The 22,335-nt window shown below is 36.8% G+C and overlaps 1 protein-coding gene across 1 annotated transcript in view; it reads right to left on the bottom strand.

Annotated features, from left to right (window-relative positions):
* The window catches only part of MYEF2 (myelin expression factor 2), a 49,346-nt gene that overhangs the window by 19,091 nt on the left and 7,920 nt on the right, over window positions 1–22,335 (bottom strand). Inside the window, exons 3-9 of the mRNA XM_064292007.1 lie at window positions 21,987–22,039; window positions 20,759–20,766; window positions 20,555–20,648; window positions 16,509–16,700; window positions 15,694–15,847; window positions 15,133–15,182; window positions 14,964–15,027 (exon numbers count right to left, since the gene is read on the bottom strand). Coding sequence (XP_064148077.1) covers window positions 14,964–15,027; window positions 15,133–15,182; window positions 15,694–15,847; window positions 16,509–16,700; window positions 20,555–20,648; window positions 20,759–20,766; window positions 21,987–22,039 — 615 coding nt within the window. The remainder of the gene's footprint in view (window positions 1–14,963; window positions 15,028–15,132; window positions 15,183–15,693; window positions 15,848–16,508; window positions 16,701–20,554; window positions 20,649–20,758; window positions 20,767–21,986; window positions 22,040–22,335) is intronic.

Raw genomic sequence — 22,335 nt, 5'->3', positions numbered from 1 at the left:
ACATAAAGAAGACCATGATTGCTTCTACAAAGCCCCAAAACAAAGAATTCAAAATGTTTCCCAGATGAAGATACATTCCTGGAATTGCCAAATGTAGAATATAAAAAACTAATATAAAGAATGCTTCACGACATCAGGGATAACCTCAGAAATGAAATAAGGCAATCTACAGAAAAAGCCAAGGAACACACTGACAAAGCAGTTGAAGAAATCAAAAGATGATATTCAAGAACATAGTGGAAAAATTAATAAGCTGCAAGAATCCACAGAGAGAGAGCGTTCAGAAATCCAAAAGATTAACAATAAAATCACACAATTAGACAACTCAATAGGAAGTCAGAGGAGCAGATTCGAGGAACTGGAATGCAGAGTTGGGAAGATGGAGGGTAAGGCAATTGACACCAACACAGTTGAGGCAAAATCAGATAAAAGAATTTAAAAAAGTGAAGAAACCCTTAGAATCATGTGGGACTCTATCAAGAAGAATAAATTGCATGCGATTGGAGTTCCAGAACAGGGAGGGAAAACAGAAAATACAGAGAGAATAGTTGAAGATCTGTTGGCAGAAAACTTCCCTAGCATCGTGAAAGATGAAAGGATATCTATCCAAGATGCTCATCGAACCCCATACAAGATCGATCCCAAAAGAAAATCACCAAGACATATTATCATCAAACTTGCCAAAACCAAAGATAAAGAGAAAATTTTAAAAGCAACCAGGGATAAACAAAAAGTCACCTACAAAGGTAAATCAATAAAAATAAGCCCAGACTACTCAACAGAAACCATGCAGGCGAGAAGGCAATGGGATGACATATATAGAGCACTGAAGGAGAAAAACTGCCAGCCAAAAATCATATATCCAGCAAAACTCTCAAATATGAAGGTGAAATTAACACATTTACAGATAAACACAAGCTTAGAGAATTTGGAAAAACCAAGCCAAAGCTATAAGAATTACTAAAGAAAATTCTTTGGTCAGAAAATCAGTATCAGATACCAAAACACAAGGTCAAAGAACAGAACACCCTGATATCAACTCAGATAGGGAAATCACAAAAACAAAATAAGATTAATTAAAAAAAAAAAAAATGCACAAAACGGGATCATTAATGTCATTATGTAAAAGATTACAATAATCAAAAAAGAGGGACTAAATACAGGAGGCACAGACCTTCCATATGGAGAGGAAACCACGGCAATATGGGCCATACAAGTTAGGTTTTTACTTAGAAAAGTAGGGGTAAATGTTAAGGTAGCCACAAAGAGGTCAAACAAATCCATACTTCAAAATAAAAACAAAGATAAACATAACGACTCAGCAAAAATGAATTCAACTACTATGAAAATGAGGAACACACAACTTACGAAAACTCATCACAAAAAATGTAAGTGGAAAAATGAAACTGTCAACAACACACAAAAAAAGCCACCAAAATGACAGCACTAAACTTGTATCTATATGCTGAATGTACATGGACTAAATGCACCAATAAAGAGACAGAGAGTAGCAGACTGGATAAAAAAGCATGATCCAGCTATATGCTGCCTACAGGAGACACACCTTAGACTTAGAGACACAAATAAACTAAAACTCAAAGGATGGAAAAAAATATATCAAGCAAACAACAATCAAAAAAGAGCAGGAGTGGCAATATTAATTTCTGACAAAATAGAATTTAAAGTTAAATCCACCACAAAGGATAAAGAAAAACACTACATAATGATTAAAGGGACAATTGATCAGGAAGATATAACCACATTAAATATTGATGCACCCAATGACAGGGCTGCAAGATACATAAAACAAACTTTAACAGACCTGCAAAGTGAGACAGACACCTCCACAATTATAGCAGGAGACTTCAACACACCACTTTCAGTGAAGGACAGGACTTCCAGAAAGAAGCTCAATAGAGACACCAAAGACCTAACTGCTACAATCAACCAACTCGACCTCACAGACTTATACAGAACACTCCACCCAACAGCTGCAAGGTATACTTTTTTTTCTAGTGCACATGGAACATTCTCCAGAATAGATCACATATTAGGTCATAAAACAAACCTTTGCAGAATCCAAAACATTGAAATATTACAAAGCATCTTCACAGACCATACAGCCATAAAAGTAGAAATCAACAACAGAAAAACCACGGAAAAGAAATCAAATACTTGGAAACTAAAGAACACCCTGCTCAAAAAAGGCTGTGTTATAGAAGACATTAAGGAGTGAATAAAGAAATTCATAGAATGCAACATGACTGAAAACACTTCCTATCAAAACCTTTGGGACACTGCGAAAGCAGTGCTCAGAGGCCAATTTATCTGAATAAATTCACACATACATAAAGAAGAAAGCCAAAATCAGAGAACTGTCCCTACAACTTGAACAAATAGAGAGCAACAAAAGAATCCGTTAGGCACCAGAAAAAAACAAATAATAAAAATTAGAGCAGAATTAAATGAATTAGAGAACAGAAAAACAACTGAAAGAATTAACAAAGCCAAAAGCTGGTTCTTTGAAAAAATTAACAAAATTGATAAACCACTGGCCAGACTGACTAAAGAAATACAGGCAACAAAATAACTCGAATAAGAAATGAGATGGGCCACATCACAACAGACCCAACTGAAATTAAAAGAATCATCAGATTACTATGAAAAATGTAACAAATCTGAAAACCCAGAAGAAATGAATGAATTCCTAGAAACACACTACCTACCTAAACTAACACAAACAGAAGTAGAACAATTAAATAGACCCATAACAAAAAAAAGAGATTGAGAAGGTAATCAAAAAACACCCAACAACAAAAAAAAAAGCCCTAGCACAGACGGCTTCACTGCAAAGATCTACCAAACTTTCAGAGAAGAGTTAACACCACTACTACCAGAGGTATTTCAAAGCATAGAAAAGGATGGAATACTCCCAAACGCATTCTATGAAGCCAGCATATCCCTGATACCAATACCAGCTAAAGACAGCACAAACAAAGGAAATTACAGACCTATATCCCTCATGAACATAGATGCAAAAATCCTCAACAAAATTCTAATCAATAGAATTCAACAACACATCAAAAAAATAATCCACCATGACCAAGTGGGATTTATACCAGGTATGCAAGAATACCTGAAGACTCATTAACAACCTCCATTATGCAGATGACACAACCTTGCTTGCTGAAAGTGAAGAGGACTTGATCAAAGACCACAGCCTTCAGTATGGATTGCACCTCAACATAAAGAAAACAAAAATCCTCACAACTGGACCAATGAGCACCATCATGATAAATGGAGAAAGGATTGAACTTGTCAGGATTTCATTTTACTTGGATCCACAGTCAATAGCCATGTAAGCAGCAGTCAAGAAATCAAAAGATGCACTGCACAGGGGAAATCTGCTACAAAGGACCTCTTTAAAGTGTTGAAGAGCAAAGATGTCACCTTGAAGACTAAGGTGCGCCTGACCCAAGCCGTGCTATTTTCAATCGCATCCTATGCAAGTGAAAGCTGGACAAGGAATAAGAAGACCGAAGAAGAGCTGAGGCCTTTGAATTGTGGTGCTGGCGAGGAATACTGAATATACCATGGACTGCCCGAAGAGCGAACAATCCATCTGAGAAGAAGTACAGCCAGGATGCTCCATCCTTAGTGGCAAGGATGGTGAGACTACGTCTTACATACTTTGGACATGCTGTAAGGAGGGATCCGTCCCTGGAGAAGGAAATAATGCTTGGCCGAGTACAGGGTCTGCGGAAAAGACGAACACCCTCAACAAGGTGGACTGACACAGTGGCTGCAACAATGAGCTCAGGAGTAACAACGACTGTAAGAATGGCTCAGGAACTGGCAGTGTTTCGTTCTGTTGTGCATAGGGTCGCTATTAGCCGGAACCGACTCAATGGCACCTAACAACAACAACAATATGCAAGGATAGTTCAATATTAGAAGAACAATTAATGTAATCTACCACATAAATAAAACAAAAGACAAAAACCACACGATCTTATCAATTAATGCAGAAAAGGCATTTGACAAAGTCCAACACGCATTCATGATAAAAACTCTCAGCAAAATAGGAATAGAAAGAAAATTCCTCAACATAATAAAGGGCACTTATACAAAGCCAACAGCCAACATCATCCTAAACAGAGAGAGCCTGAAAGCATTTCCCTTGAGAACGGGAACCAGACAAGGATGCCCTTTATCATCACAACAAAAAGAACATCGAAGAGGAAATCGCCAAATCAATACCATTCACAGTAGCCCCCAAGAAGATAAAATACTTAGGAATAAATCTTACCAAAGATGTAAAAGACCTATACAAAGAAAACTACAAGGTACTACTGCAAGAAACCAAAAGGGACCTACACAAGTGGAAAAACACACCGTGCTCATGGATAGGAAGACTTAACATTGTAAAAATATTCTACCAAAAGTCATCTATATATACAATGCATTTCCGATCCAAATTCCAATGACATTCTTTAATGAGATTGAGTAACAAATCACCAACTTCATAGGGAAGGGAAAGAAGCCCCAGATAAGTAAAGCATTACTGAAAAACAACAAAGTGGGAGGCCTGACTCTACCTGATTTTAGAACATATTTTACAGCCACAGTAGTCAAAACAGCCTGGTACTGGTACAACAACAGGCACATAGACCAATGGAACAGAATTGAGAATCCAGATATAAATCCATCCACATATGAGCAGCTGATATTTGAAAAAGGCCCACTGTCAATTAATTGGGGAAAAGAGAGTCTTTTTAACAAATGGTGCTGGCATAACTGGATATCCATCTGCAAAAAAATGAAACAGGACCCATATCTCACACTATGCACAAAAACTAACTCCAAATGGATCAAAGACCTAAACATAAAGTCTAAAATGATAAAGACCATGGAAGAAAAAACAGGGACAACGTTAGGAGCCCTAATACAAGGCATAAACAGAATTCAAAACATTACTAAAAATGATGAAGAGAAACCAGATAACTGGGAGCTCCTAAAAATCAAACAACTATGCTCATCTAAAGACTTCACCAAAAGAGTAAGAAGACCACTTACAGACTGGGAAAAAATTTTCAGCTACGACATCTCCAACCAGCACCTGATCTCTAAGATGTACATGATTCTGCTAAAACTCAACCACAAAAAAACAAACAGCCCAATTAAAAAATGGGCAAAGGATATGAACAGGCACTTCACTAAAGACGACATTCAGGTAGCTAACAGATACATGAGGAAATGCTCTTGATCATTAGCCATTAAAAAAAAGAAATGCAAATCAAAACTACAATGAGATTCCATCTCACTCCAACAAGGCTGGCATTAATCCAAAAAACACAAAATAATAAATGTTGGAGAGGCTGCAGAGAGACTGGAACTCTTATACACTGCTGGTGGGAATGTCAAATGGTACAACCACTTTGGAAATCTACCTGGCGTTTTCTTAAAAAGTTAGAAATAGAACTACCATACAACCCAGAAATCCCACTCCTTGGAATATACCCTAGAGAAATAAGAGCCTTTACACGAACAGATATATGCACACCCATGTTTATTGCAGCACTGTTTACAACAGCAAAAAGATGGAAGCAACCAAGGTGCCCATCAACGGATGAATAGCTAAATAAATTATGGTATATTCACACAATGGAATACTATGCATCGATAAAGAACAGTGAGGAATCTGTGAAACATTTCGTAACATGGAGGAATCTGGAAGGCATTACGCTAAGTGAAATTAGTCAGTTGCAAAAGGACAAATATTGTCTAAGACCACTATTATAAGAACTTGAGAAATAGTTTAAACTGAGAAGAACACATTCTTTTGTGGTTACGAGGCGGGGGAGGGAGGGAGGGTAGGAGAGGAGTATTCACTAATTAGATAGTAGGTAAGAACTACTTTAGGTGAAAGGAAGGACAGCACTCAATACACGGGAGGTCAGCACAACTGGACTAAACCGAAAGCAAAGAAGTTTCCTGAATAAACTGAATGCTTCGAAGGTCAGCGAAGCAGGGGCAGGGGTTTGGGGACCATGGTTTCAGGGTAATCTAAGTCAACTGGCATAATAAAATCTCTTAAGAAAACATTCCGCATCCTGCTTTGAAGAGTGCCTTCTGGGGTTTTAAACACTAGCAGCAGCCATCTAATATGCATCAATGAGTCTCAACCCACCTGGATCAAAGGAAAATCAAGAATACCAAGAACACAAGGTAATTACAAGCCCAAGAGACAGAAAGGGCCACATGAACCAGCAACTACTTCATCCTGAGACCAGAAGAGCTGGATGGTGCCCAGGCACAACCAATGACTGCCCTGACAGGGAACACAACAGAGAATCCCTGAGGGAGCAGGACAGCAGTGGGATGCAGACCCCAAATTCTCATGAAAAGACCAGACTTAATGGTCTGACTGAGGCTAGAAGGACCCCGGTGGTCATGGCCCCCAAACCTTCTGTTGGCCCAGGACAGAAGCCAACTCGTCAGACATGGACTGGACTGGACAATGGGTTAGACAGGGATGCTGATGAGGAGTGAGCTACTTGGATCAGGTGGACACTTGAGACTATGCTGGCATCTCCTGCCTGGAGGGGAGATGAGAGGGTAGAGGGAGTTAGCAGCTGGCAAAATGGGCACGAAAAGAGAGTAAAAGGAGGGAACAGGCTGTCTCACTGGGGGTAGAGTAATTGGGACTATGTAGTAAGGTATATATACGTTTTTATGTGAGAGACTGGCTTGATTTGTAAACTTTCACTCAAAGCACAATAAAAATTATTTGAAAAAAAGCCCTGGCCAGATGGCTTCACTTGACAATTCTTCCAAACATTCAGAGAAGAGCTCACACCAAACTATTTCAGAGCATAGAAAAGGAAGGGATAGTTCTGAATTCAGTCTATGAATCCAGGCTAACCCTGATACCAAAGCCAGGCAAGGACAACACAAATAAAGAACATCACAGGCCAGCACCCTTCATGAATAAAAAACGCAAAAATTTTCAACAAAATTCAACAGCATATTAAAAAAAAATACATTCATGATCAAGTGGAATTCACACCTGGTATGCAAGGATGGTTCAATTTTAGAAAATCAATCAATGTAAACCACCACATAAATAAAAGCAAAAGTAAAGAATCACATGATCATCTCAATCAATGCAGAAAAGGCATTTGATAAAGTCCAACATCCACTCCTGATAAAAACTCTGAGCACGGGGTCTTAACGCTAACAAGCAGCCATCTAAGATGCACCAATTGGTCTCAACCCACCTGGAGCAAAGGATACAAGATAAATACGAGCCCAGGAGGCAGAAAGGGCCACATAAACCAGGGACTCCTTCAGCCAAAAACCAGAACTAGATGGTGCCCGGGTACCACCAATGACTGCCCTTACAGGAAACAATAGAGAATCCCTGATGGAGCAGGAGAACAGTAAGATGCAAACTTCAAATTCTCATAAAAAAACCAGACTGAATGGTCTCACTGAGACTGGAGGGACCCCAGAGGTCATGACTCCCAGACCCTCTGTTAGCCCAAGACTGGAACCATTCCTGAAGCCAACTCTTCAGACAGGGATTAGACTAGACTATAAGAAAATGATACTGGTGAGGCGTGAGCTTCTTGGCTCAAGTAGACACATGAGACTATGTGGGCAGCTCCTGTCTAGAAGGGAGATGAGAAGGCAGAGAGGGACAGGAGCTAGCTGAACGGACACAGGGAATACAGGGTGGAGAGTAGGAGTGTGCTGTCACATTAAGGGGAGAGCAACTAGGGGTACACAGCAATGTGTGTATAAGTTTTTGCATCACAGACTGACTTGATTTGTAAACTTTCACTTAAAGCACAATTTAAAAAAAAAAAAAAAAACTCAGCAAAGTAGGAAAAGGGAAATTCCTCAACATAAAAAAAGCTATTTATACAAAACCAAAAGCTAACAGTACTCTCAACAGAGAAAGACTGAAAGCATTCCTCTTCAGAATGGGAACCAGACAAGGATGCCCTTTATCACCAGTCTTATTCAACACTGTGCTGCAAATCCTAGCAATAAGAAAAGAAAAAGAAATAAAGGGCATCTACATTGGCAAGGAAGAAGTAAAACTTTCTCTATTTGCAGATAATAATGATCCTATACATAGAAAACCCTGAAAATTCTACAAGAAAGCTATTGGAACTAATAGAAGGATTCAGTACCATAGCAGGATACAAGTTCAACACACAAAATTCAGCTGGACTCCTCTATACCCATTAAGAAAAATTCAAAAAGGAAATCAGGAAAACAATAACACTTAAAATAGCCCTCAAAAAGATAAAAAACTTAGGAATAAATCTAACCAGGGATGTGAAAGGCCTATACAAAGAAAACTACAAAACACTACTGCAAGAAACCAAGAAACCTGCATAAATGGAAAAACATACCATGTTAATGGATAGGAAGGCTCAACATTGTGAAAATGTCAATACTACCCAAAGCGATATCCCAAATTTCAAAAGCATTCCTTAACGAGATGGAAAAACCAATCACCAACTTTACATGCGAAGAAAAGAGGCCCCTGATAAGTAAAGCATTACTGAAGGAGAACAAAGGAGGAGACCTCGCACTACTAGATCTTAGAATCTACTACACAGCCACAGTAGTCAAAACAGCCTAGTAGTTGCTGGCAAAGTTGGATGTTCATCTGTAAAAAAATGAAACTGAACCTATACCTCACACCATACACCAAAACTAACTCAAAATGGGGTCAAAGACCTAAACATAAAACCTAAAACGATAAAGTTCATGGAAGAAAAAATAGGAACAACTCCAGGGGCCCTAATATATGGTATAAATAGAATACCAAACATAACTAAAAATACATAAACAGCAAATGAACTAGATGAATGGGACCTTCTAAAAATACAACACTTATGTTCATCAAAAGACTCCTCCAAAGAGTAAAATGAGAATCTATAGGCTGGGAAAAAATTTTTGGCGACAACATATCCAACAAGGGTCTAATCTCTAAAATCTATACAAAACTTCAACACTTCAACAACAAAAGGACAAACAACCCAATTAAAAAATAAGCAAAGGATATGAACAGACACTTCACCAGAGAAGACATCCGGACAACATGAAGAAACACTCACAATCATTAATCATTAGAGAAATGCAAATCCAAAATACAATGAGATACCCTCTCACCCCAACATTACTGGCACTAATCCAAAAAACACAAAATAACAAATGTTGGAGAGGTTGTGTACAAACAGGAACTCTTATATACTGCTGGTGGGAATGTAAACTGGTACAACTACTTTGGAAAACAGTATGGTGCTTCCTCAAAAAGCTAGAAACAAATACCATATGACCCAGCAATCCCACTCCTAGCTATATACCCTAAAGAAATACAATCTGTGACACGAATAGACATACGCATACCCATGTTCACTGCAGCATTATTTACAATAGCAAAAGATGGGAACAACCTAAGTGCCCATCAACAGACGAATGGATTAACAAACTGCGGAACATACACGCAATGAGATACTATGCAACAATAAACAGTAAAGACAAATCTGCAAAACATCTCACAACATGGATGAATTTGGAAGACATTATGCAGAGTGAAATAAATCACAAAAGGATACAAATATTGTATGAGACCACTATTATAAAGAAACAAGAAAATTTCTATACAAAGGAAAAAAGAACCTTAAAAAAAAAGGTTATCTGGGATGGGGGTGGAGTGATGGGGGGAGAGAGGGAAAATTATCAAATAGATAGAAGGCATGTACTACTTTTGGTGAAGGGAAGACAATACACAATATGGGGGAAGTCAGCAAAACATGACCAAGGCATGGGAAGACACTGAGAGGAACACAAGAGCAAAGGGCAGCAACAGTAATTATAATAGCATAGACAATCCTGCAACAATAAATTAACAAACACTAATTTACAAATGGATACAGGGCTAGACAGATATGACAAAAGGTGTGGGAGGGTATAAGGAGCATACCCATCTGCGGATGTATCTCTGGTGGTGGGTGTTTCTACATACATGACTGTAACTGATGCTTATATATCAATAAGGACAACAGAGTACACAAGGGCCACAGTCAGGGCAACTTATTAGACATAACCAAACACCTTGCAGGACGAAGTTCCTAGGCTCAAAGGCAAAGTACCACAGACTTAGGGGATATCTGTGTCAATTGGCACAACACAGTTCCTAAGACAAAGTTCTGCATCCTACTTTGGTGAGTAGTATGTGAGGTCTCAAAAGCTTGCAAGCAGCCATCTAAGATACAACTATCAGTATCTAACCATCCAGAGCAAAAGAGAATTAAGAAAACCAAAGACCCAAAGAAGGAATTAGTCCAAAGGATCACAACAGAGGGAACCGGACAAAGGGGAGAAAAACTGTGGAACAAAAAAATCAAAATTCACAAAATAGACTAGACTTACCGGTCTGCTAGAGACTGGTGGAACACCCGAGACTATGGCTCTAAGACACTCTTCTGAACTGAAACTGAAGCCATTACTAGAGATCACCCATCAGTCAAATCAATGACAGGCCCATAAAATCACCACCACAACCCAAGAGGAACATATTCCTTACAACAATGTGTTAAATGAGATCGAAAGGGCAACATCTGCCCAAAAACAAAGATGAAAAGGCAGGAAGTGGTAGCAATTCATAATGAACAGAAACAGGGAACCTACGACAGAAACAGAGGAAGGCAGGCACATTGTGGGGAAAGAAACCAAAGTCATGGAACACTTTGTGTACAAACTATCGTATGAGAATCTAATTTCCTATGTTAAGCTTTCACCCAATGTACAATAAAAAATGTTAAAAAAGAAGGTAGAAAATTAAAAAAAAAACTGAATTCTCAGATTGTGAAAGTCCAAGTAATAGTAACCTACACCCAGAATATTTAGTAAAACTGCATACCAAAGACAAGATCTTAAAATCAGCTACCTGGAAAACATGTTGTGGCTGCGTGCCATGAAGTGGATGCTGACTCACAGTGACCCTACGAGACAGAGCAGAACCGCCCCCTAGGCTCTCATCTTCACAGGCGCACACTGCCAGGGCTCTTCTCCCACAGAGGGGCTGGTAGATCCAAACTGCCGACTTTTCGGTTAGCAGTCGAGCGCTTAACCACTGCACCGCCAGAACTCCTTCCTAGAGATTACCTAGAAATGACAGTCTGACTGACAGCTGACGTAACAGCAATGATGGAAGCCTGAAGGTTGTGGAATATTTTCAAAGTGCTGAGAAATAATAACTATCAGATCTTTATATAACTAGTGAAACTACCTTGGCAAGATGTTTACAGACAAAGTTGAATTTACTAACAACAGAGCCCCATTAAAGGAGCTTGTAAAAGATATGCTTCAGGGGAGAAAAAAATAATGCTAGTCTGTGAAGGCTGGGAAATGAGACAAGAAAATGATAAATAATGTCTAATTTGTGCAACTGAATAAAAGCAACGATACAGAACTAGAGCACAGAAATAATAGCATACGATTCAGTCAGGTAATTGAAATTAAACTATTCAAAGGTCACTTTACTATTCAGCAATACAGTTATATTCATGTCAGACTTTAACAGAAGTATTAATATATTCAGGATAATCACTAACAGAGAAAGTGAGAGAGGAGAAAAACATTTGTAAAAAGTAGAAAAACTGAATACAAAATAACAGAATTAAGCCAAATAAAAAAATTAATGTGAATAAACTCACTCACTTTCATGGAAAAGACTGTATGATTAATTTTTTTTTAATCTAATGCCAGCTATAATGCTACTTAAAAGTGGCACATATGAAACCGTAAAAATATAGAAGAAAAATTTATCAAGCAAATTCTAAACAAAGCTGTTGTATCTATTTAATGTCATACAAAAGACTTAAATGCTGAGTATTTACTAGATACGTACAAATTCACTCTATAATAATAAAATGTGGGGCTCACTACAGAAACCCTGATGGCATAGTGGTTAAAAACTACAGCTGCTAACTAAAAAAAAAGGTTGGCAGCTCGAATTCACCAGCTGCTCCTTGGAAACTCTATGGGTAGTTCTACTCTGTCCTGCAGGGTCACTATGAGTCAGAATCAATGGGTTTTTTTTTTTTTTCTTTGTTAAGAAAATATATCAATTCTAAACTTGCACGTACTCACTAACTTAGCTTCAAGATATTTAAAATAAAAACAAGGAAAAAAACAGACAAATCACCCTTCTACTGGGAGATTTCATCATATAACTCTCTCAGTAACTAATACCACAAGCAGACAAAATAATTATTAGGAATACAAAATAATTTAAATGATTAACAAACTTAATTTAATGAACATACATAGGATACTGCACTCACTAAGCACACCCAGAATATTTATAAAAATATGCCACATAATAGGTCATAATACAAGTCCAAATTTTAACAATATCAATTCCAATCAAAAGCAGAGTAAGCCTTATAACGGAACAGAACAAGCTTATCTCCTAAAGGTCATAGAAAAGACCAAACAGCCAAATATAGCCAAACAATTTTGAAGGAAAAAAACACAGATGGAGGAGTGGTGGCAGCAGAAGCAGGAAGAGGGAGAGGTCAGAACCCACCTTTAGCGGGTATAAAGCCAGTAATTAAGACAGCGTATTAATACGTACAGGTTCATAGAAGTATCAGAATTTGTAAGACAGATCCTTGGAGGAATGTTCTACAAATAGGGCTGAAACAATTTATTATTCATGAGGAAAAATAAAAGTAGATCTCTGCCTTAAACCTTATACACAAATCAAATTAAAATGGATTAAAGATCTAACGTTGCTACTTTAAAAGTAAATAAAGGAAAACAGGTACAAAAAGCCTAACACAAAAGGAAAAGACTAATAAATTTAACATTAAAATTTAACACTTCTGCATACAAAAGATTAGTAGAACACAACTGAAAGCACGCTAGCATTCCAAATATACAGGGAACACGTAAAAACGAATGAGAAGATAATAAAAAACAAACCGCTAGAGCAAAGGAAGTGAACAGGTAATTTACAGGAAAAGTAACATAAATGGCTAATAATCATATGAAAAGCTGTTCAATCTCACCAGTAACCAGGAAAATCAAAATAGAACTTAAAATGGAATGACAGCATTTTATTCAAGAGTCCTTAAGAACGTAAACAAAAATCTCATCCATCAGTGGATGCACTATAAATTGGTACAACCACTTCTGGGAGCACTCCGGCAGTATCTTACAAAGTTTAGATGTTCAAAACCTATAAATCAAGAATTCCACGTCTAGATATACATATACAATAAACACTTGAACATATGCACAAGGAGATGTAAACAAGACAAACAAGAACGTTCATCCTGGTATTGTTTATAATAACAGAAAAAAAAACCTAAAAAAAAACAGGAAAACGGTAAAATGTGTTATTTGCTGTTAAAATAAAGGAACTACAGCTACATCTATCAACACAAATGAACCTTAAAAATATTAAACTAAAAACAGCACGATGAAGAATATGTGCAATATCATTCACACCAAGTTTTAAAGCCAGCAAAATAATCCCACATAATATTTATGCATGTATAAATGTGCACTCAAATTATAAAAATCTAAATGATACAGAAGTTGTTTCCTCTGGATAAGCTATCTGGTAAGAGGTGGCAGTAGGGGGAAGAGGGAATCTCAACTCTATCTGTAAAATTGTTTCTTTTAAAGAAAAAAAATCCAAAACAAACATGGCATATGATAGATACGTGAGTGGTTATTATTTTTTCATCTGTACATTTAAAGTATTTTATAATAATAAACTACAGAAGGCACAATAAAGTGGTAAGAACAATACCAAAAAAACCAAACCCATTGCCGTCAAGTCGATTCCGACTCACAGTGACCCTACAGGACAGAGGAGAACTGCCCCACAGGATTTCCAAGGAGCACCTGGTGGATTCAAACTGCTACCTCTTGGTTAGCAGCTGCGGTACTTAACCACTATGCCACCAGGGTTTCTAGTAAGAACAACAGATAATATTTATTGAGTGATTACATCATGCCACAGCTGTTCTAACACAAAGTAACATTCATGCCAACTCCAAGAAGCAGGCACCATTATTATCCCCACATTGCAGATGAGGCACTGAAACGTAAAATACCTTACCCTGTTGTTTTATAACTCTCTGAGAAACAATCTGATAATACTAATCAACGGACATACCTTGAAAACCTGTAAATCTACTTCAGGATATCTGCTTTTAAAAAGTCTGTGGGTGGCACAAGTGGTTAGGTGCTCGACTACTAGCCAAAGGTTAGTAGTTTGAACCTAACAACCGGCACCTCAGAAGGGAGTAACCAAAAACACCAAAGCTTTGTATACAAAAAGAGATGCATTACTCTCTTGGTTACTAGAGGAAAAAAAAAGTTAAAACATCTGAATATACATTAACAGTGAAATAGTTCAACAATTATGGAACATCCATAAAATGGAGTATTATACAGCCAATGAAACTATTTGGAAAGAATTTTCAACATGAAAATTAGCTTATACACTAATGTTAAAAAAGAATACAAAATTATTTACATGGTAGTCCACAACTTCATAAGAAAAATACACATGGTAGGAAAGAAAGGAAGAAAATACACAAAAATGTTTTATAATGGTGGTTACCAATAGGTGGAAAAGTTACAAGGGAACTTTTCCTTCTTGTATACGAACTTAGGAAATTTTTTGGTATGTATCACTTTTATGATCAGAAAAAAAATACCAAAAAGAAAAAAATGATGCATAACATTTATTTTCTCTGTCTCCCTAATCAATCATGCCAAACTACCCTCCTAACTTCAAACGAACCCCAAACGGTGAACAACTTGAGACGCAGGCACAAAAACAAATAGTTTGCTCAGCATACAGTAACAATGAAAAAGGACAGTCTACGTAATTTCTAAAAATAGCTTCTACTTACGTGGTAATTGTGGTGCCTTACTATCGTGTGAACGGTAGTCTTCATGAGGGACAGACTTGTCATCCTAATTACAAAAAAGTTTATTTTATAGTTAATATGTAACAGAAAAGAACTATAATGTGCAGGAGAGCAGGTAAGAGAGTTGAAGAAACATGGAGGCAGCACTCACCATTTTCACATGCATCGGTCTGTCAAATAAAAACTGCCCATTGAACATAGCTGCGGGTTCAGTCAAGGAAAGCCAGTTACGGTGACTGTAAAATTATACTTGAACACAAACTAATGTTTCATCATTTTATTTAGTGCCAGACTCTAATATCTTAACATCTTTAATATTTTACTTATTAGTATTAGCCTCTTCCATATACTCAGAAGAAAATCTTCAATTCTTTGCTTTATAATTTTATAAATGAAATATAATCTTTTAGTCCAACTACTGAAAAAAAAAAGGAAAATTCGCACTGCTGCATTTAAATTAATTGCATTAATGTACAATGGATTACATCATTGTTAAAACTATGTATACATTCAATTAGTTAAGGTAGGCAGGCAAAGTGAAAAAAGTTCTTACCAGGCCTGTACATTATAGTCAATTCAAGTTCTAAGAGTGCTGGAGACTAAAGTCTAACATGTATTTCTAGTCAGGCAACCTTGAATTCCGAAACCACCCCAAAATGGCATCAAGCTTCTTCAACCTCATTATATAATAGTAAAATACCAATCAGGATACAAATAGCTTGAACGGCTTCAATTGCTTGTTCAAAAGTGACCGTACCCATTCCTCTGCTCTTGCCATCTTTGTCTTCTTTAATATCTGCCCGCTTTACAGTTCCAGCTATGCTGAACACTTCCTTTAGCTTCTTCCAACCAACTTTGAAGTCAAGCTTAACATAAATTTTATAAAGTTACATACCTAATAAATCCCTCCCTTCCCCATTTATAAGGAATACAAAAGAATCTTTTCTAAACTCTCGAAACTGCTGCAAAGAACTATATATAATTCTTGTTACACAGTATATCAATGATGTTCAAATAAAAAACATTTTAAGTTGTTTAAAATCAGTTAAGCTACATCTATGTTGATGCTTTATCCTTAAATTTTTTTTTAATTCCCAAAATAGTCTCTCAACTGCTCAATCCTGTTTTGTACACCTGAAAATCATATAGCTACTTTTACTGACAGAACTTAAATTTTGAAGAGTTTCAAAAGCTTAGAACAAATGACAAACCAACTATAACACACACCTTCACAAATATCAAACCAAAATAAAGAAATCCATTTACCAGTATCACCAAAAATTCATAAAAATAATTTTAAGAACGGCTTAAATAAGTTTATAAATTCCACAGTTCTCTTCTAAAAAAAAAAAAACCCTAAATATTTACGCTCTAATCTTATGAAGAGACTTAAATTGCTTCAACTGTTTTAGTTAAAAACGGGCAAATTGTTCTATAAACCTATAATCCACTCATCTAATGAAATAAACTAATGATTAGTACTAAATATCCCAAATGGCAAAATTTTAGACTAATGCATAAACTTACATTAGCAACAAAAATTGTGGAACCAAGTCTACCAGCCTGCAAATTGCTGATAACCTCAGGAGGAATGTTTGGGTTATTGAGAATGGACGGCGGTAAATTCAGCAGCCCCGACCCCATGTCGGGCACGTGGCCTCCTGGGAAGGAGCCTCCTGTTCGCTGCAGTGCCCTCCGAGCATTTTCGCCATCAGGATCCTATAACACACAGTGAGTGTTAACTGCTACGGGATACATCAGGCCATCATGTACATAATCAAATCTACAGCAGCTATCCCCTCTGGTCCCGGCTGGCTCAAATCACTGACCCTCCTGAAGATTCAGTGAGCTTTTTTTCTCACCCAGAAAATTGAGTCCCGTAAAAACCTGTGGATGGATAAAGAATTTCGGTCTCCAGAGGTGTTGGGTAAGTACTTCTTTCCAATCACTAAAGCCACTTAAGACCTGGAAATCAGTTTAATTTTGCCCTCACACTAGTATGTAAGTATATTGGACATAAATATAACTCAAAGAGAAGCAAAGTGCTTACTGTGATTCTTTCCTTTCCAAAATTCAGCAATGGTGAATTCTCACCGCTGGAAGCCCCCAATGCAATGCCAAACTCAAACTAATTCAAAGCTTTTCAACTCTGGAGCAGACTGCTGTAAGACTGGGGTATACTGTGGTAAAGGGGAGCTACTCTAATCCTAATCTATAAATTTCATGCCTGAACAAAACCCAATTATCCACCTACTAACCTCTTTCCTTCCTCAACAATGATCATGATCTGACGTGGGAGGAAAAAATAATGGAAGGCTAAATGTTCAAAAGTGAAGACTACTACTAAACATTATAGAAAAAAAAAAAAGAACATTAGTTTTATAAACGAATTACCCTTTATGCAAAAACCCGCAATTTTAAATGTTTTTCACTCATTCCACGAGGTGAAATGCAAAAAAAAAAAAAAAACTCCCCATTGAAAAAGAAACATAAAACACATAAACATATTGACAGACTATCATCTGAACACCAATCCTACTCTGCTGGCCTCAGTTTGGGAATACTAATGAAAGGAAAGCTGGGTGACTTTAATAAATTCTCCAAGAGCTGGGAAAACAGGAGGAGGAAAAGTGAACCTAAGAATAAAGGTACTCTGGCTTCCAGTGTATTTCTTCACTTGAAGAAACATAAAGAAATATATTAAAAAAAGAAAGAAATGTTTCAAAAAGTATTATGAAACTTTTAGGTTAATAAGTATAAATGCTTCAGGTCTGAGGTTTCAAAAAATTTGTAAAAATACAAAATTCAGGTTAGTGGTTACCGACAGGGGATGGAGGAGGACACAGCAGAGGAGATGCTTCTTGAACTACTATGATCATTAGAGCTGTCTGTCCTTACCGTTAATAATGCATACTGCTATGTGTTGATTCATTTTATTTTTATGTATATATTACATAAAACACATCACCTACTCTTCTTTTCCCCCTTGCCACAGCCTGCCAGTTGCTGCCTGCTATTGCTAGTACAGGCCCTACAATAATTTTATAACCATTGCTCATGTCCACTTAATTATTAAATCAAAAAATGTAATTCTAAGATTTGTTAAGAAACATTGAAAATATACTTTTCTTTAGACTTTCATTTAACTAGTAGTTCTAAGCACTGACCCTAGCCACCCATCAGATACCCCTAGAAAAGCCTTTAGTGATGTTAATCCAAAAACGCTAACTGAATAAAGAATGCCTCATCATTTAGCTAGGCCAAACGTAACCACTTTTACTACTAAAAAAAAAAAAGTTAAAAATGGAAGTATGCTATATCAACTTATATTTTTGTTACTAGGTGCCACCAAGTTGGTGCTGACTCACAGCAGCCCTATGTACAACAGAATTAAACACTGCTCGGTCCCACACCACACTCACAATCATTACTCTGCTTGAGCTCATCACTGCAACCACTGTGCCAATCCACCTCACTGAGGGTCTTCCAGTATAACTCTATCCTGCTGCTGTGTGCCATCAAGCCAATTCCAACTCATGGCGACCCTACTATAGGACACAGGGTAGAGCTGCTCCATAGGGTTTCCTAGGCTGTAACCTTTAAGGAGTGAATCAGCAGGTCTTTCCTCCCGCCGAGTAGTAGGTCCAAACCAGCAACCTTTCAGGTAGCAGCAGAGCATTTAACCAACGGGCCACCAGGGCTCCAGTTCTATCCTAAGGTCTCTGAAATATTACCGAGGACCCATAATGTGCTAAAAGAACACAAACAACATGGCCTCTGCTTTTATCATCCAATTAACATTTTTTCCAATAATAAAAAAAAAAAAAAAGATACTGAGGATCTATAGTACTCGTTCTCTGAAGAGGAACAGGAGACATGATAAACAGCAAATTTTAAGTCTCGAAATAATTTCCCAAAAGGGTGGCTGTTCTACAAACACCACCCTTATGAGTAATTACTATACCAACACATTTCTAAAACACTGGTTCTGGCTTATGTATAAGAACCACCAAGTAAATGGGCCAGTACAGACAACATGAATGTGAACTATTTCCTTACCAGTTCTCTACTTTCCTGTCAAAAAATTTCAACAGAATAAATAAATAAAGCCCAAATAAGCATCCAGGTTCAAATAGCGTTAGAAAAATGTTTGAGGTAACTCCAATAAAGGGATTTTGGATGCTTTTATTTGTTAGTAGCATATTTTAAGTATTAGCACCTTACCCCCCCCCAAAAAAAACAAACCTGCTGCCATCGAGTCAATTCCAACTCATAGAGACCCTATAGTACAGAGTAGAACTGCCCCACTGAGTTTCCAAAAAGCACCTGGTGGATTCAAACTGCAGACCCTTTGGTTAGCAGCCACGGCACTTAACCACTACGCCATGAGCACCTTACACTCAGGAACAAAAGACTAACAGCCACCAACGTTCCCACCTTGGACAAAAATAGCAACAAACATAATCATCACTGTTAGCTAACATTATGTAGTTACAATATTTTAAGCAATGTGTAAAGTGCTTTCTATAATATTACAACAACTAGCTAACATTTATTAAGTGGTCTATACATATTTTATCTCTTTGAATCCTTGTAACAACACTACCAGGTAGGTTCTACTACTATTCCCATTTTACCGATAAGGAAACAAAGAAACTTGTTAAGTGACTTGCCCAGGTCACAAAGGTTCTCAGATGCCAGAGTGTGGGTTCTTTAACATGTATCTTATCTAATCTTCATAAAAACCATATTAGGTAAGTACCATCAGTAGTACTATTACAATTACCAAAACTCAGAAAAGTAACACAGCTAGAAAGTGAGGGAGCTGGGACTCAAATCAGGGCTCTACGGAGTCAAATACCAAGGCTGACAGTACACTGTACAACCAACGATCAGCATCTGTGTCGGTGGACACTCATAGGGTCCTCTATACCTTTTAACAGTGATTTCAGCAAGGATATGTGAGAACCAGTCCGTGAGATGCTTAATAATACAAATTAATGGAGCCCATGAAAATGACTGCTATCTAAGGTAAATTACATCTAATTATAAATATTTCATGTATCTTCTGATAATTCTGGTCCACATATTTATACTGCTATAATTTCACACACAAGGACCATTTGCAATTTAGGAGTTTCCAAGCTCCAGTTATAAATTTCGCTAATAGATTTTTTTTTAATTTAATCTGACACAATTTCTAGCTTCATTTTATGAAAAGTGATCACCAATTTTCTTCAGATCTATCAGATATTTGCATTATTAATTAATGAAGCAACATTTAATTATCAACTACTAGATTATTTACTGTATTTCTTAAAGACCATAATCTAAAAATTAAAAACATCCATCCTAAATAAAATCAGTACCTAAAGTTTTCAATTTCTGGGTCCTTTAAATTACGCATCTCTGCCTGTAACAACTTAGAGTAAACCAAACATACAGGATAACTGCTTAAGGGCAAAGAGAAAACTATTTGTAGTCACACAATTATATTACCGAGAATGAAAGCCCAAAGGAAACATGTTCTAATAGTCAGATGTTTAAATTATTTCAAATATAAGAAATCATACCTCCTTAATATTGAGTGGTCTTCCACTAAGATCATATTTGTTCATAGTTTCCAGTGCTTTCTTCACAAATTCTTCATCTTTGAATTCAACCACACTGAATGAGGGAAAAATTGATAGGAAATGCTTAAGTACTAAGATCTTTTCTTCCCAACTGGAAGTTTAAATTTGACTGAAGACACTTAAAAAAAAAAAAAAAATTCTTACCCACAACCCTATATCCAGGTAGGTTTGTCAATATATGCAAAAGAAAAAAAGTTTTAGATCAGTAGATGAAGGTAATGGTAGAGTCTAACATTTAAGTCATTAAAAGGCCATCAATAATGAGATCATTTTTAATGTTTTATACCTCCAGAACCTAACAGGCAAGTGACTATAAATTTTCTGTAAATTTACCCCAAAAAATCTATCTACTTCAGACCCTAGCATTTAACAAGCTTGGAGCACATTTTACTTTTGGGTGACTTTTCTTTGAGTTAAAACCAAAGTAATGTCCTTGCTCAAATTCAATCGGAATAGTTGAAGACTCCAATATAATCATATTTACAAAGCCACAAATATTTTCAAAAGATGTATGTTTGTGCACAGTTTTGATTATATATTCTTCAATTCTATTAAAATCAAAGTAGGAAATAGATATTAATCTCACTTTTGACAAAGTTCTCTGCTAGAGAAAACTGGGTGCGTACAATTTAACAGCATCCAGTTGTAAAAGTACGTAAGAAGATCACCTATGCTAAAGAAACAAATTTGTAGAATCTTTTTTTAAAATAATTTGTGATTATTACTGTTCAAAGTGCCGTTTGAATGTGATGACAAAGTTTTTTTATTTATTATCCACCCAACTGGTTTTAGCTATTATAATTAAACATCTTTGAGAGCTTTCTTTTTGCTAAAAAATCAAAATCTGCTGTCAGCCAACTCCTTCCCTGTCGATTTAATTATCGGTATCGTTCATACCAGTTGGTCAGAGCACTGCCTCTTGTGTGACTCTGCAGGCTACCAAATTAAGCTCTTCAGTAACAGGTTCGAGCACACATTCCGAATTACCACCTCTAAGCTACAGGCCTCTCAGAGAACTTCATCTTAGATGACATTATCAACTCAGTGACTCTAAAATGTCCTTAAAGACATCAAAACACAACAAAAAAAAAAAAATCTTATGTTAAAATCTATTGGCTAAAAAGAAGCATTACCTGAGAGCATTAGGAAAGAGTGGAACGCCCTTTATGGGCATTTAGAAAACCCATCCCTTCCAGGCAGCTAGTTTGGTTTGCATAAACGTCAGACTTGCTAGCATAAAGCCTCAAATCTTGCATAATAAATTAAAACAAAATGAAACTTAAGTTTCCAAAAACTGGTACAAGTATTATAGAAAAAGTAAACTGCTGAGGAACTTTTAAACCTCTAGCAGATCATGGCCCACAGCACTTACCCTGGATTTTCCTTCCGCATCCTTAAAGAGCTCCACGTATGTAACCTCACCAACTACATAAGACATACAAAAGGAAAATACCAAGAAACAATACATTTAAACACCAGTATCTTGCTTTACTGCACACCTGTGCACAACTCTACAGAAAAGCACCTATTATTCACCAACAATCAAAACCAGACCAGCATACCTCCTATCGATGGCTGTGTAAATTTAACTAATTTTCAGAAATGTACATCATCCACATTCTCTAAAAAAGCTAACAACTGTATTAACCTAGTTCATACTACAGATCATATTTTGGCCAGCATGATATAGTTGGTGAACAAATGCACATGTACATACAAGT

This window comes from Loxodonta africana, chromosome 10 (genome assembly GCF_030014295.1).
Source record: "Loxodonta africana isolate mLoxAfr1 chromosome 10, mLoxAfr1.hap2, whole genome shotgun sequence".
Lineage (NCBI taxonomy): Eukaryota > Metazoa > Chordata > Mammalia > Proboscidea > Elephantidae > Loxodonta > Loxodonta africana.
This window is presented reverse-complemented; position numbering and strand designations above follow the sequence as displayed.